Source organism: Eschrichtius robustus, chromosome 2, assembly GCF_028021215.1.
Source record: "Eschrichtius robustus isolate mEscRob2 chromosome 2, mEscRob2.pri, whole genome shotgun sequence".
In the NCBI taxonomy this organism is placed as follows: domain Eukaryota; kingdom Metazoa; phylum Chordata; class Mammalia; order Artiodactyla; family Eschrichtiidae; genus Eschrichtius; species Eschrichtius robustus.
Genome location: NC_090825.1, coordinates 154771131 through 154788655, shown reverse-complemented (window position 1 = coordinate 154788655; position 17525 = coordinate 154771131). Strand labels below are relative to the sequence as shown.

General features: G+C 44.5%; 1 protein-coding gene across 1 annotated transcript in view; it reads right to left on the bottom strand.

Annotated features, from left to right (window-relative positions):
- Positions 1–17525, bottom strand: part of LOC137759783 (ELKS/Rab6-interacting/CAST family member 1-like) — a 901087-nt gene that overhangs the window by 131076 nt on the left and 752486 nt on the right. The window contains 1 exon segment of the mRNA XM_068536391.1: positions 5214–5374. Within this exon segment, the coding sequence (XP_068392492.1) occupies positions 5214–5374 (161 nt within the window).

The window sequence follows — 17525 nt, the reverse complement described above, 5'->3', positions numbered from 1 at the left end:
CAGCTCATGCAGCTCAATATCAAAAAAACAAACAACCCAATCCAAAAATGGGCAGAAGACCTAAATAGACATTTCTCCAAAGAAGATATACAGATTGCCAACAGACACATGAAAGAATGCTCAACATCATTAATCATTAGAGAAATGCAAATCAAAACTACAATGAGATATCATCTCACACTGGTCCGAATGGCCATCATCAAAAAATCTAGAAATAATAAATGCTGGAGAGCGTGTGGAGAAAAGGGAACACTCTTGCACTGTTGGTGGGAATGTAAATTAATACAGCCACTATGGAGAACAGTATGGAGGTTCCTTAAAAAACTAAAAATAGAACTACCATACGACCCAGCAATCCCACTACTGGGCATATACCCTGAGGAAACCATAATTCAAAAAGAGTCATGTACCAAAATGTTCATTGCAGCTCTATTTACAATAGCCAGGACATGGAAGCAACCTAAGTGTCCATCATCGGATGAATGGATAAAGAATATGTGGCACATATATACAATGGAATATTACTCAGCCATAAAAAGAAATGAAATGGAGGTATTTGTAATGAGGTGGATGGAGTTAGAGTCTGTCATACAGAGTGAAGTCAGTCAGAAAGAGAAAAACAAATACAGTATGCTAACACATATATATGGAATCTAAGGGAAAAAAAAAAAGGTCATGAAGAACCTAGTGGCAAGATGGGAATAAAGACACAGAGCTACTAGAGAATGGACTTGAGGATATGGGAAGGGGGAAGGGTAAGATGTGACAGGGTGAGAGAGTGGCATGGACATATATACACTACCAAATGTAAAATAGATAGCTAGTGGGAAGCAGCCGCATAGCACAGGGAGATCAGCTCGGTGCTTTGTGACCACATAGAGGGGTGGGATAGGGGGGGTGGGATAGGGAGGGTGGGAGGGAGGGAGATGCAAGAGGGAAGAGATATGGGAACATATGTATAACTGATTCACTTTGTTATAAAGCAGAAACTAACACACCATTGTAAAGCAATTATACTTCAATAAAGATGTTTAAAAAAAAAAAAAGAAAGAAAGAAGAACAAAAAAACCCCAAAGTTAGCAGAAGGAAAGAAATCATCAAGATCAGATCAGAAATAAATGAAAAAGAAATGAAGGAACGATACCAAAGATCAATAAAACTAAAAGCTGGTTCATTGAGAAGATAAACAAAATTGATAAACCATTAGCCGGACTCATCAAGAATAAAAGGGAGAAGACTCAGATCAATAGAATTAGAAATGAAAAAGAAGTAACAACTGACACTGCAGAAATACAAAGGATCATGAGAGATTACTACAAGCAACCATACGCCAATAAAATGGACAACCTGGAAGAAATGGACAAATCTACAATCAACATTGTGAAAATGACTATACTACCCAAAGCAATCTACAGATTCAGTGCAATCCCTATCAAACTACCAATGGCATTTTTCACAGAACTAAAACAAAAAATTTCACAATTTGCATGGAAACACAAAAGACCCTGAATAGCCAAAGCAATCTTGAGAAAGAAAAATGGAGTTGGAGGAATCAGGCTCCCTGACTTCAGACAATACTACAAAGCTACAGTAATCAAGACAGTATGGTACTGGCACAAAAACAGAAATATAGATCAGTGGAACAGGATAGAAAGCCCAGAGATAAACCCACGCACATATGGTCACCTTATCTTTGATAAAGGAGGCAAGAATATACACTGGAGAAAAGACAGCCTCTTCAATAAGTGGTGCTGGGGAAACTGGGCAGGTACATGTAAAAGAATGAAATTAGAACACTCCCTAATACCATACACAAAAATAAACTCAAAATGGACTAAAGACCTAAATGTAAGGCAAGACACTATAAAACTCTTAGAGGAAAACAGAGGCAGAACACTCTATGACATAAACCACAGAAAGATCCTTTTTCACCCACCTCCTAGAGAAATGGAAATAAAAACAAAAATAAACAAATGGGACCTAATGAAACTTCAAAGCTTTTGCACAGCAAAGGAAACCATAAACAAGATGAAAAGACAACCCTCAGAATGGGAGAAAATATTTGCAAATGAAGCAACTGACAAAGGATTAATCTCCAAAATATACAAGCAGCTCATACAGCTCAATATCAAAAAACAAACCACCCAATCAAAAAATGGGCAGAAGATCTAAATAGACATTTCTCCAAAGAAGACGTATAGATGGCCAAAAGGCACATGAAAAGATGCTCAACACTGCTAATTATTAGAGAAATGCAAATCAAAACAACGAGATATCACCTCACATCAGTAAGAATGGCCATCATCAAAAAAATCTACAAACAATAAATGCTGGAGAGGGCATGGAGAAAAGGGAACCTTCTTACACTGATGGTGGGAATGTAAATTGGTGCACCCACTATGGAGAACAGTATGGAGGTTCCTGAAGAAACTAAAAATAGAGTTACCATATGATCCAGCAATCCCACTCCTGGGCATATATCCAGAAAAAAACATAATTCAAAAAGATACATGCAACCCAGTGTTCACTGCAGCTCTATTACAATAGCCAAGACATGGAAGTAACCTAAATGTCCATCAATAGATGAATGGATAAAGAAGATGTGTTTTATATATTTATACATATATATGTATACACACACATACACACACACACACACACACACACACAATGGAATATTATTCAGCCATAAAAAGGAATGAAATAATGCCATTTGCAGCAACATACATGGACCTAGAGATTATCATACTAAGTGAAGTAATCCAGACAGAGAAAGACAAGTATCATGATATCGCTTATATGTGGAACCTAAAAAAAAAAAAAAAAAGATACAAATGAACTTATATACAAAACAGAAATAGACCCACAGACATAGAAAACAAACTTATGGTTACCAAAGGAGAAAAGAGTGTGGAGGAGGGATACATTAGGAGTTTGGGATTAGCCACCACTCTCAACAGCATGTTTGGATAGACGATTAGGCCTGAAGTGCTTAATTTGTTAAAAGAAAGGTATTAAACAACCATTTTATTAAGATATGAAAATGAGAGACAACAACAAGGAGAAATTTAAGTGCAAATTAAAGCAAAGACTACTTTAAAAACTTTAAGTCAGTAAATCTGCATGACAAAAAACTTGTAGAAAATCTAAGAACAGCATGATGCTGTAGTAGTATCTCCTGAGCAAATGAGGAAGGTGATTTAAGAGACAGGTCACCTGTCAGAGCCAGGTTTTAACACCTTATTTCTAGAACTTTTATTTAATGTTTATTCATCAAATTTCTATACCACTTATAAATTCTCTGAATACTTTAATTACTCATCCCATGCCTTAGTGTGTGAGTGTTTGATCTTACCAAAAACAGTTTTGCAAATCACAGTATTTTTCTGAAATGTAATCTCTAACCTGGGTTGGCAAGGGAAGTCCATAAGAAAGTTTAGTACTGTGGTTCCAAAAATAATAACAATAATAAAAAAAAAAAAAAAATCACACGCAATTCCCTTTTAATGGTTTAAAGTCAAGCATTCTTTAAAAAAATTCTTTCATATCTTTTCAAAGTCCTAACAATAAAGGAAAATTCCTTTACAAATCCACCACTGTTTTGCTATAGACACTTGAACTGAGTGGGAAAGATGTGACAAGTCAAGTCAAGATATTGGTACACAGAGAAAAGGAAACAATACTCCTATACCGTTGCTTTAGCAGGGCCTGTTTGTGCTTAGGAGTATCACATCGATACCGTGTATTCCCGAATATTATACCCGTCCTTCCTCTATGTTCTTATCATCAGGGATAAAACCTTGTCTTCAACTGCTTCTACTAACCTGCTCGTAAGAAGCAAACTTTCTCATCACGATACTCAGAACCCTAAATTCCCCCCGTTCTCCCTGCGTATCAACCTATTTCTGGCTCCAGTATCTGTCACTTCCGAGAGCACATCACCTGCAATTCTTTTCTGAAAGATCAGGCTCTCTTAACCTCCCACTGTGTCCTAATAATCCATAAGCACAGGGGACACCCCGATATTTGTTTCCTCAACTCCTGGGCTGCCGTCATGATATCAAAACAATCATGCCCCATGAAAATTCATGCTGAGGTGTCATGGCAAGATCCTCTGCTACTTTGTAATTCTCATATTCAACATGTATTGATAGTTCAAAGTAGCAGAAAAGAAGAGGGGATGTTAGCTTCAAGCACTGGCTGGGCTCAGAAAGACTGTTTACTTTAGGTCAGAGAGAGTGCGTATTTATTGCAGAGAAGAAGGAACTAACAGAAAGTGAGCAAAGATTATGTGAAAGAAAATTAATGGAGACAGATTGCAGAGGAGGGAACCAGAGCTTAAATCTGTGATAGAAATAAGAAGCGAGCTTGGTGAAGGAGAGACAGTATCTCCTCTGAGTCAGAAGAGACGACGACAAGAACACAGGTAACTGCTGAGGTGATGAAGGTAACTGAGGGGTCCCAGCATAGACTTGGTTTCAGTAAAATGAGAGCAGGACAATTACACAGGGGTGGGGATTGGAGTGATGGAGAAAGTACTAAGGGACTTAAAAAAGAGACATACTTGTTCTGAAGAGAAAGAAACCAGAACTTTTCAAAGTCACAGAGGAGAAAAAGCAGCAGCTGTATTCTGCACAGCAGATATATACAGCCTTCACAACAGACTATCTCAAGGAAGCTGCAAGATGCCTGGAAAGTACGAAAATGATGTAAAGAATGGTTCTGCTAAAAGTGACAATTTTGTCAAAACTGACTGGAGAGTGTGGCAAATGTTAATGGTGAAATATGGGGGATGGGTATAAGGAGGTTCACTATACTATTCTCTAGTTTTGTGTACCTTTGGAAATGTTTATAATAAAAAATGTTTTTAAAAATTGCCTAGCCATCGTATGACCTCAGGAGCAATGGTTATCTTCCTCAGAAAGCTCAACAACTTGCCAGAACTTTCCAGAAGGTTTTAGGAATTTCAGAGACACAATTGCATACGGATACATACACTCTAGAGGACTGCAGAATTCAATGACAGGGAGGCAAAAAAAGTTTCTAGTTGACGAGGATTTGTCCCAAATTTGTTCTAAGGAGTGAGAAACACAAGTGAGCATTAAAATTAGGCTAAGTGTGTCAGGCGTGACAAACGGGGCCAGAAGATGAAAGCGATGAGGACAAGTATTTCAACTAAGCATATGCCTGAAGAACAATATTATAAAACTTACTTCATCTCCAGAACTTCCTCTAAGTGTTTTCTTCTCTCGGCCCGAAGGTTGGTCACATGAGTTTCCTTCTCTGCCAGTGACTGCTGAGTGCAGGACAGCTTCGCCTTCATGGACTCCAGCTCCTGTTTTACCTTCTCCATGGCCATCAGTAACTCCTCCACCTACGATCAATACAGAAAACACAGAAACTGAGCATCTGGGTCAGGTATAGTCAGAGGAGCTGGGCAGTGGGCAACGCCTGGGTCCACAAAATTGAAGACACACCCATCAAAAATTCTGTACTCTCGCAGGATCAAACATAAATGGCAGTTAAAGAAATACATCTCTCATCTTCCCTCCACTATAATAATTCTCAGTTTAGGTCCAAAAAACCCTCATTTTCTTTTTGACAAATGTAAGGGCATCAGAAGTAACAGTGTGCCAGAAACAATCCCTTCGAAGGAATTTGTTTGGAAACAGTCCAGAAACTTCCATGCAAATAACAAAATAATGCAGATAAACATATAAGGAGCAAAATCATAATAAATATTTCTAGAACGATTTTAAGAAATAAAAGCCATAAACCTGACTAATAACAGATGCAGAATAAACATAAATGAGTCATTTTTATTCGTTCACACAAAGATTCTTCTGTTTATACCATTACAAAGAATTTCTTGTTAAAGAAACAGCTAGAATTCAATCGGATAATTTCCTGCTCTAAAGCTAGGTAGGTAGAGATTTTCTGAGGAAGGCAGGAAGAAAAGAAAAAAAAATATGACCAGATAGAGAAGACAGAATGCTTTTAAAAGACCTGTAAAGGACTTCCATGGTGGCGCCGCCCGCGAGGACGGGGACGGCCGTCCGCGCCGCCCTCCCTCCACGGCCGCCGAGGCGAACCGCGGACAGGCCGCTGGCGGGGTCTCCCGGGCCATGCGGGCAGCCCGAGGGCCTCCGGGCGGGAAGCCCACCTGTCCGCGGGCGCCAGGCTCCTAGGGGCGGCCCGCCCCGGGCTCTGCGTGACTGGCCCCCTGAAGCAGCGGCGGAGGCGGCGGCCCACTGTTTGCGCCGCATCGCCTCCTACGGCAAGCGGGAGGAGACAGACGCCGCCCGCCCGGCGCCTGCCGTGTGCGCCCGCGCCTGCCCGCAGCACAGAGCCCCCGCCCGCCAGCCCCCAGCCCCACGCCCGCCAGCCTCACCTACGGCTCCGCCCTGCCCGGGGGCGCGCTGCCGGGACCCAGCCAGGGCCGTGAGGAGGAGCGAGCGGAGGAGAGCCGAGGGGCCTAGCGCCAGCGACGGGCGGGAAGCTCCAGGCGCCGCCCGACCCCGAGCTGCCGCCACCGCGGCCCTCTCACCCTGCTCAGGGCTGCCGCTACCGCTGCTGCCCGGGCGCCGTCGCCGTCGCCGCCGCCGACAACACCACAGCCACAGCTCGGCCGGGACGCCCCACGTCACCGCGCGCCACCCCCTGCGAGATTCTCCAGCCCCGCCCCGGGCCGACGTCAGCGCGAGCCCCGCCCCCGCGCGACCGCGCCCGGTCGGCGTCCCGAAGCCTCCGGGGAGTGCGACTCGGGCGCGCGCGGGCCTCGGGCACTTTCCGGGTGTTGTCTTTACTGTGATATCTTAGTTAAGTCTAGTGGGGTGTCCCCCCTTTTTAAAAATTACTAAAGTATGTCATTGTGTTAATTCAACATTAATACTAGAAACAAAAGTGAAAATTCCCATAGCAACAGCTGCTCTTTTTCTATGCTACGTTTATGCTTTTAGAAGTAGTGTAAGAGCTGTTAAATGTGCGTTTTGCACATACTGTGTAAAACACATTGATGGAGAAAGAGCAGGGAATGAAGTATTTTGGCTAATCAAATAATAAACAGTGTATTGATTATCAATGTTCAGAGAAATATAATGTAATAAAGTAGATTAAGCATAAAGGTTATGTGGAATATAGTTTACTTCTATGGCTTTTCAAAATGTGAGCCTGGAGGTGCTGATTCACTCATGTATTCATTCAACAGTTATTTATTGAGTATGGTTCTGGGTACTTTTTTTAGCCTTTGGGAATACAGTAGTGAACAAAGCTGACAAAGATTCCCACCTTCATGGAACTTAACCTTCTGGACACCTTCTTGGGAAATGAAGAGGAATTCAGCAAAGGAGATTAATAAGAGGTTATTGAGGGAGGAGGAAGACCAGGAGAATGCGATGTACTAGAAATGAAGGAAAGGAAGTTTTCAAGGAGGAGGGAATGGTCAACTGTGTCATTGTTTAAAGATGTGTCAGACTGTTGGGTAAGAAAGAATTCTGCCTGATTATAATGCCTAATAACAGAGAAATGACTAAATGCTTTTTAGTGTGAGATGAGACAAATGTAAGAATCTTTCAGTTTTTTACTTCCTTTGACTGATTTTTAAAAACATATATATTTCATTCTTTATTCTTTTCAGAACAAAATATGCAACCTGGGAGTTTATACTTGTACTAAGGAGAGGTATGACACTGTTGTTACTAATTATATGTACACTTATTTTTTTAATACATGTATCAAATCAGAAGTTATAAAAGTATACAGGGAAAAAAATAAGTCTCTTCTGTCCCATCCAGTTACTCCTGAAGGCAGACACTGTTTCCAATTTGTTGTTTTTCCTAACCAGTGAAATTTTGTGCAGTAACACGGCATTTAGCTATTTTAAAATTGCATAAATATAACAAGTATTTTTATCCCCTATGTATTTTTTTTGGCAGGCTTAATATTTGTTTTTATAATTTAAGTCTAGCTACCTGCAGATCTTTTTTTTTTTTTTTAAATAACAGCTTTATTGAGAGACAATCCACATACCATACGATTCACCCATTAAAGTGTACAATTAAATTCTTTTGGTACATTCATCACCACGATCAATTTTAGAACATTTTCATCCTCCCAAAAAGAAGCCCCAAACTCATTAGCAGTCATTCCCCTGACCTTTGGTTTTAAAGCTCTCTTTTTTTAAAAAAAAATAATTACTTAATTTATTTTCGGCTGCGTTGGGTCTTCGTTTCTGTGCGAGGGCTTTCTCTAGTTGCGGCGAGCGGGGGCCACTCTTCGTTGCGGTGCGCGGGCCTCTCACTATCGCGGCCTCTCTTGTTGCGGAGCACAGGCTCCAGACGCGCAGGCTCAGTCGTTGTGGCTCACGGGCCCAGTTGCTCCGCGGCATGTGGGATCTTCCCAGACCAGGGCTCGAACCTGTGTCCCCTGCGTTGGCAGGCAGATACTTAACCACTGCGCCATCAGGGAAGTCCTACATGGGAAATTTTTTAAAATATTTCCTAGAAACCACCAGACTCGTTGGCCAGTGTCACATTGACACTTAGAGTTGTAAAGGAGGATGGGTTTGGGTTTGGGTTTGGGAATGGGTTTATTACAACTGGCCCAGACCTCCACGCTTCATCCCTTAGGGTTAAAAGAGGGGCCCCCCTGCTCCCTAAGATCAAGGGTTCTCCACCCTAGCTGAACAAAATAGCAGTCTCTTAACGGGAAACAAGTGGGGATAGCGGGCAATGAACAATGGGCCACGGCTGCGGGTGACTGTGTCCGTTAGCTTTAAGGCCGCCACACAGGTCCCAGCAGTTTCTAACAGTACATGGGATGCCTATCACCCAGCAACCTTGACTGACTAGCAGTGGCACCCTGGAAATGCTGTGTTGGGAAGTACCTACCAATGAAGTACTTGTAGGACCCCAGGAAAGAAGAGCTGTGCTTTACAGCACCGGCTATGACCCAAATAGCCAAGGAGGTAGCAAGCAGCATGATATCTGTACCGCAGATCTTTTCTTGTAGCTGGAAAGCCCCAGCCAGTAATGGCAATTCCTATTTTCTTCCCTCTGGAAGATCAGTCCCAACCGCACTACCCCTGCTTCTGCTTCCTCTGAGTCTGAATGTCATCTGCCCACATTGAGGAGGAAAGGAGGAAGCCCAGGAGAGGCGTAGGCAGGAGGAATCCCACATTCCTCCTGACATCTGATTGAAGCACAGGTAAAGTGAGTCTTATGCTGTCCTTACCGAGTTCTAAGTATGAGGGACTGTACTGCACACGCAACCCCAGAATAAGCACTGGAGATAAACCGACTTGCAAACTTTGTATCCGAAAAATCGCCTCAAATCTGAAATCACCAGTATTTCTACGCCATGTTTAGTGTCTATTTTTACGAACCAGTTTTCGAAAGCACCATCAGCAACAGGTCTAGAGCGTTCCTTTCCAAACCTGAATATTTTTAAGCAAACTTTTCATCTTCCTTAGCTAGATGAGTTCAGGAAAAACATTTCATTGATTAAAAGGGCTGCATTACAAAGGTTTGCCCCAAGACAACACAAGCTCCTCGAGAGCAGGGATTTGGGGCTGGTTTGCTCAGTGTCCCCAGCATCTACCCCAGGTGTCCTTACATCAAAGCATTCCATAAATATTTGTTGAATTAATGCCATCGCATGACCGGCCTTCTTGTGCTGTGTGATGTGAACTGCATGACTTTCCCCCTGAGGATTAAGATATTGATGGAGCATCCTTCAAGATCAATGGCATGCCCTAGATGAAAGATAGGGATGTGCAGGAGGAAACCTTGCCAGTCAAAGCTATCGATCTATTCAGTCTTAAGTGGAAACTCAAGAGACATGCACCACGGGAGCTGGTTGTAGGCCCAAAGCCACAGCTCTCCTTACAAGGAACTGTGTCATGCTAGGAAGTCACTTAACAATCAGAGCAGACATAAGTGTCAGGCCCTATTCCCAGTGCTTTGTGTAGATTACCTCACTTAATCTTCACAACAAGGCTATAAAGCAGATTCTGTTACCATCACGTCCCTTTAACCGATGAGCAAACTGGGGCACTGCGTTACATCACTTGCCCAGTGTCACATACAGAGCATCAGAGCCAAAATGTGAACCTGGCAATCCGGCTTAAGTATCCGTGTGAATAACATCTGCATTGTGTGGCCACCTGGGCCTCCCAGGACCTCTGGGATTTCAGTTTCCTCACTGTCTGGGGGGCGGGTGCAGACAGTGAGGAATGATGGATACATCAGGAGGCTATCAAACCTTCTCAGCTGCTTGATGGCTTTTTGAAAAGAAATCTTACTTGGCTAGTCAAATTCATAGAAACAATGTAGGATGGTGGTTACCAAGGGCTGGAGGGAGGTGAAAAGGGGGAATTGTTATTGAAAGAGACTAGAGTTGCAGTTTGCAAGAGGAAAAAGTCTGGAGATCTATTTAACACTGAGTATACTTAACACTACTGAGCTGTACACTTAAAAACAGTTAACAAAAGTTTCCAACTTATGTATTTAACCACAGGAAGGGAGGAAAGGAGGAAAGGACAGAGGAAAGGATGGATGAAGGGACTCTTACCTGGCAGCTCAAGAAGTAAAACAGAAGTGGAACTGCTGAATCAGTGGGAAAAGGAGCCCAAGGTTCCAGCCTCTCGGCTTCTTTCCCCAGATCCTCCCACCAGAACAGCCCCTCGGGGAGATCATCAAAGCAAAGTTTTAAAACCACTAAACAGGACAACTTCTCAATTCTCTTTAAGACAATTTCAAAAGCCGCGGGCCCAATCACACTCTCAAAAGTCTCCAGCTGAAAAGCCCTCCTGGCCCCTCAAGGCCGAATCGGTTCACACTCACCACCATGGTCCTTGAGATTGTCCACAATGTAGCCCCAGTGTAAGTGTCCAAGCTCACAGAGCACCGCCGTGGCCCCCTGTACTCAGAGTTACTCATCACAGCGGTCTCTTGAGCCTCTGTGCGCTGCCTATTTCATCCTTGTTTGTGGAGTGAGAGCTGTGTGCTCACCCGCCGCCCCAGCTCAGAAGGCTGTTTCTAGTCCCACCTTAGTTATGGGCGAGGCGCTATATCTATGCCACTGTCACCTGCACAAGGTGCCCAATTCCCCCACCTCGTCTGTTCTGGGGGCTTAACAAGTATCCAGGACTCTCAGATGGAAGGGTGGAGAGGGAGTAATTCAGAAGAGACTTAGGCACAGGGGAGCATGATGATACCCCATCCCTCCCTATCCCTCAACCAGGGTGCTGAGCCATGGTTCATGATCAGGGAGAGAATGAATGCTGGGAAAGCAGCCAACGCCATAACCAACTTGTAGCAATGAGGGCCAGAGAACTGAGACGAAAGTACGTGGGGGCCACTGGCACATACTGTTCAGTTAAAAAAAAGAAAAGAAACCAGGAATGCTAACTAAAGGACAGAACGATTATCATCTTTGACTGTAAACCTCTCTCTGCATCATCCTTGGGTCCTAAAGCGACCTATTTCCATCACATGCACATTCCACCAGCAGCCGAAACTCACCTCAGCACCCATGCTATATTCTGACCCAGTTTACATGGAGCTGACTGAAAGGCAAAGAATAAGAAAATGAGGCATTTGAAAGGGAAATCCATGCTTCCTAGTTTAGAGCTGCACAAACTCCTTTGCCCACCACAGGAAGGGATTAGGCTACTCAATCCGAGTAACCCATTTCTCTTTGTTTGGGAACATGGTGATTCTATTCAGAGGGTATAAATAAGATAAAGGACCCACGCATACTAGATTTTTCATTTGGCAAGCAGAATAAAAATCTGAACCTATACCTGTGGGAAAATAATCAATTTTTCATAGGCTTATTATAGGCTTCACAAAATCTACTGCACACATATTTTTAAAAGTAAGAAAGCGGCTTTTTAATGATACTTAAAATACATGGCATGGCAAGAATTATTTAAAATGTGTTTCTGAGGCCTGAAGTTTGGTACTGCCTGCTAAAATATAGATGATTTGGATAAGGCTGTCTTCTCGGGATAAACCTGAGACCTAAGCGCATCTTATCATAAAACTAATAGGAAGGTTGGTATTCAGGCAGTTAAGTAATTGGTATAAATCCTCCCAAGATATTAGATCCCCTGAACTCGCAACAGTTAGTGGTTGTTCATTGGCCTGTGTGCATTAAATAACTCCCCTTAACCCAGAGGCCAGCAATCCACTGTTCACATAAAGTCAACACAAAGCAGAGCAAGAGGAAGCAGAGCTGAATCCAATAGATATATGACCACGACTCACCCAACAAGTGTTTTCCGAGCAGCACGCCAGGCCTGGGAAAGTGGACACGTGATCCACGGGGTCTGGATGCCCAGTCTCGATCCAAGCAGATTGGCTCCGTTTTTATGAACCATCGGCTTGATTGTCCACATTGGTGGGCATGCTTTTCGCAGGAACACATTTCTGTTCTAAGCGGAAGGCTATGCGCCTACACCTGTGACCAGCCCTGTATGAGGAGTGTACGTGCGTGTGTGCGTGTGTATGCGTGACTGAATGAATGAAAGATTTTTAAAATGTCTACATAAAGCAGATCTAATATACGAACATCTCCATTTACAAAAAGGCTTTCATTTTTTTATCATGCAGCAAGTCACTGAAATATTACACTATTTTGTGTCCAGCAACTCCCTTCAAGGAGCTATGAAAACATGAAGCATCACTGATGTCAGAAGTCACAGTCTAGCCGAGAAGACAAGTGACAGACCCGAAACAGAGACCACAGCAAATGTCTGACACCAAGTGTAAAAGCTTCAGGAGTTCACAAAATCCAAAGTCACTAAAAGCCCAAGTTGCTGAGAGGACTTGGAGCAGTGGGCGTTAAGAAGGGCAGCAAAGATGGTAGGCTTTAGATTACCAAAGGGACGGAGGTGGCGTTTCACGGAGGTACAAAAAGCAGAAGCAATGACTTAGAAGCAAAAAGAAGCCTTCTGTTTGCCGATAGCAGTGACAGCACCTGCCCTGATCAGAGCCACAGGAAACAGGGCTCATTATAGGGTGGGGACTCGTTATGAAGGGGTAACAAGCTGCCCAGAGAAGTTGATTTGTTACATTAGGGAGTCATTTTAGGATCCTGAATGGGAACAACCGGGTGTTCCTTCCGTATGGTGAGAACTCACCCCAGGATTCCTTTCAAGAGCACGCTCCCCTTGACATTGAGTTAATGATTTCATTTGCACTCAGCTTTCCAATATCCCACCTCAGTGGTTCCCAACTTATGGACCACAGAGTTATGGCAGAGGTCCCTGAAGGCAGATAAGCACTGCCCAGAAACGACTTGCTCCTGGCATATTGCTGCTGTCTCCTTCTAATATCTGTAGATACCATGTGAGCCATAAAACGCAAATTCACTCCAAAGCCACAGTCACCTGAGTTGCCCCAGGCGCCAGCCTATGGCTGCACATGGAGTCACTGTAACAGTAGCCCAGATGTCACTAGCTCCCACCTCCCTGCTGTTCACGCAGGACTTCAGCCTCCAGTAAAGTGCCCCTCAAGCATTCCTAGGAGTTCCCAGGGATTTGGTGCCTGAGCCTGCGAACAAGGCCGTCGTCCTCTCAGCGGCCACTGGGCGGCGATGGGTCCACACAGCTCCCTCTCCTGCGCCTTCAAGCACCCCGAGGCCTCCGCAGGCCAAACTGCAGGATGGTCCATATGGAGTAGGGGAAACATCTCATTCCTCCTGGGAGCTACCATTCCCAAAGCAGTCACACTGGTGCCATACACGATAGCTTACCGAGGGTATTTTAGAAAAACAACTCTGACAGTTGTTACTTACAGCCCTCAAGCTGTGAATGAAAACTGTATGTGAAGGTGAATCTAGCGGAGGTTGGACAGGAAGAAAAATACCAGGGACAGAGCCCATGCCGTGCTCACAATCAACCTTCCCATAATGTGCTATCAAAATGCACATCATCCTGTTTGACCCAGCAAATTAAACTTCTAAGCACACAAGGAAGTGAAAAGTGTAGGAGGATTATTTGCAAGAGTGAAAAAGGAGAAACACACATCTCCTAGTACAGAAGGGGTTAAATTATGACACACTGACAGGGTAGAATACAGGCAGCTGTTAAAAACGATGACATCAGCTTGGAAGTACCACTGGAGAGCTCTGCGATGCATCGTTAAGTGACACAATGCCAGTTAGAACAGCGCTCCACAGCCTGTTAGGAGGCGGGGTGAGCAGCGGGCAGGCCAGCGAAGCTTCATCTGCCGCTCCCCATCGCTTGCACGACTGCCTGAGCCCCCCGCCCCCTCCCCCGTGGAACCATTGTCTTCCAGGAAACCGGTCCCTGCTGCCGAACAGGTGGGGGACCGCTGAGTTAGAAGACATTAGGGACAGCGTGATCGCATTTCAAAAGTGTGGAGGAGGGGCCGGGAAGAGGTACATATGGATATTACATGTCAGGAACAAAACCTATGGAGCTACTGACAACCTTTCTCCCTCATACCCATGCCTGAAGGGGAGTCTTTTTTTACCACCCAGATCCTTTATGGAACTGATCTGGGAGACAGTAAGAGAGATAAAGAGTCCTCAAATGGCCAGATTAGTCTTCATGAGAAGAGATGAAAGAGGAAGTAGTGGATGAGAGAGGCAGGCAGCCAGCCAGCCAGCCAACCAGGAGATGGAAGAAAAGAAGTACCTGGAGTTTTTAAAGACGGGGGAGGTGGAGGTCCTGGAGCAGCTACTGAAGACTTGGTGTACGGGAGAGAAAGCTGGGTGACGTAGGTTCAACATGTTTGGCCGTGTCATGTGCTGTGTGACCCCTCCACAGAGTCTACAAATACACCCAGGACAAAGATCTAGAACACGCATGAGGTTTTGAGATCAGATTGGTGTTTCTTCCCCATGTTTCTGTGCTGCCCATGAGGTGAGAACAAAAGCTAGTTTAAGGTTGTACATGTATGAAAAACGCCAGGAAAGACACCCCAGAAATTGTCCCAGCGGTAACATCTGTCAAGGTTGATTAGGTACTGGTGGACCTTGTCACAACAAAAGTGTATATCACATGTATAATTTTCATGGGCATGTATTTTACTTTCACTCAGGACAGGGGTTTGGGTGAGGCAAGCAGGGTGACTACAGTGCAAAATTGAGGGAGACACTGACTCTCAGCGTCTTGCTGGTTCAGAGCCGCATGTAAACACCCCCGTGAGGGAGTGCCTCCTTCACTTAGCGCCCTACCCACCCTGCTTGCCTCACCCCATCCTGGCTCTGCTTGCCTTGTTAATCACAGTTCTGAATCTCACTGAAATTCAAACTGGGATGCTATCTGCCACACACACTGCATACAGAGTACATTGCCATTCTGAAAGCACTTTCGTATATGTAGTTCACTGTCTCTTCATGACAATCTCAGAGGCAAATGAGACTAGTATTGTAATTCCCATTCTACAGATGGAGACCAGAAAGGTTAAAAGACCTGTCCAAGATCACACTGCTAAGTGACAGCAAACTCAGTTCAGCTGAGTTTGATTACCATCCCCAAGTATTTCCATGACCCCACCCACATACAAAACAAACAAAAATTATCACTCATACCTATCAGGAAAACAATGAATCTCTGAAGTGAACCTAGCCCAGATATTCATGTCTCCCGTCAAATAAGGCCCGGCAGCCCCCATTTGCCCCCTTGGAAACTACGGAGGCAAAGCCCACAGAAGATGTAGGCAGCCGCTAGCCAAGACGGCGCCCCATGAGGAGCAGCCCCTCTGGATTCTCGAGTAGCAGCAGGTTTTCAGGACGAGCAGCAGGCCTTCACGAGGACCTACAGGCAGGTCCGCGGCTGCTGGCTGGCACCAGGTGTGAGCCATGGGAACTCTGGGAGCTGGGCGGGGGAGTGTGTGTGGGGAGCATCTGCACAGGAGGCATGAGCCTAAGAGAATCTCTCAGCATTGGACATTCCACAAGGCGTACATGCAGCTACTGGTGGTCGGCACTTCCGGGTTTTCGCCTTGAGGTGAGCGGAAAGGAGTAACACGGCACCACTAGCCACCAGCCTGGAGCTCAACCAGCCGGCCTGGCAGCCTAGAAATTTGCTTAAGGAGTTAATCCAGGCAGACCCTGAACTACCCTGTTCATCCAGCTGTGTTTCAGGGCACAGCACGATTCCAACACTGCATGTAATAAAAATGAAGACTACCCCTCCCCCTGCCCTCTGCAGATTCGTTTTTCTCGGGTCTCACTGGTACTTTCGTTTAAAACTAAGTTTAAAAATAAAGAAATCAGCAAACCACACTCATTTGCCAAGTGTGCTTTTTTTCCTTCCTTCACAAACCTAAATCATACCTGGCAGAATTCATGCTGTTCTTGTTTACCTGTTCCTCTAAGAATATGAATCCATTTCTCTCTAGCCTGGGTTTTAGGTACATTGTTTAGCCAAGCCTTTACCTCCCTCTTCTGTTAAAAAGAGGAAAACATACAGCAAACTCAAGTTCTATATTTGTGAAAATGTTAAGAGGAAACTACCCTAGGATGTTTACACAAGCTGTGTAAAGTGGCTTTAAAGAGGCTCTAGTAATCCAGTATTACCCATACTACATTCGAATTAATACTTCCCAGAAAAAGTAAACTTTAAATAAGATCCAATCAGGATCAACTGCACACCCACCTGAGGAGCTGAACAAAATCAATGGAGCAATTCTTTGGTCATCGGACTAAAAGATTCAAGATTGACTTTTTCCCCCTTTTCGTAAAATATGAAACTCCCTGGTAACCTGAAGTATTATTGGGTCCTGTATCTTGCAAGGATTTATGCGCAATTTATCTAAAAACTGCCTTTCAACAGCTACACGAATGGCTGAAATTGCTTGATCTCGTCAGGCAAAGAGTTTTTAAAAACATTAACCTCAGAAACAGAATATATATATATGTCTGTCTCGTGCTAAGTACCAGAGTTTTCAATCATGACATTAAATATTCCTTTGCAAACTCAGCTATATCCTAAAACAGCCAATGATAACCTCTTGCAATACTCAGCATTCTGTGGAGAATTGAGTTTCTAAAGGGCCGTATACTGTCCTGAACGTAATGGGAGATCCCTTTAAGGGAGTTTTTCCTTCTGAGGAAAACAGTTGTACACCGTGGACTACTGAAAAGCCCCGCTGGGCCTGTCTTATTTATGAGATGTTTCCACAGTGGGGTCTTCTGTGTTTACATGGCGCTGCTCCTCTTAGTGAGGGTGACCACTACCGAGCCTTGGATTAGGCTCTCAGCGTATATACACACACTGCCAACCGGGCACCATGACCCTCACTTCTCAGCGGAGGAAACAGTGTTAAAAGGAACTTACCCGAGGTGGCGAAGCTCGGGGAGAAGCGGAGCTGGGATGCAGTCCCAGCAGTGAAACCGTGAGGCCTGTACTCTCCAAGGCAAACTCCGCCCAACCCCCACCCCCACTGCCTCTTTGAAAACCTCCTCCTTACCTGGTAGGCAGGCACACCTGAGACCAGTAGTTCCCTGGGGATAAGAATCACCCGGGAAGCTTGTTCACTCTACCTTCC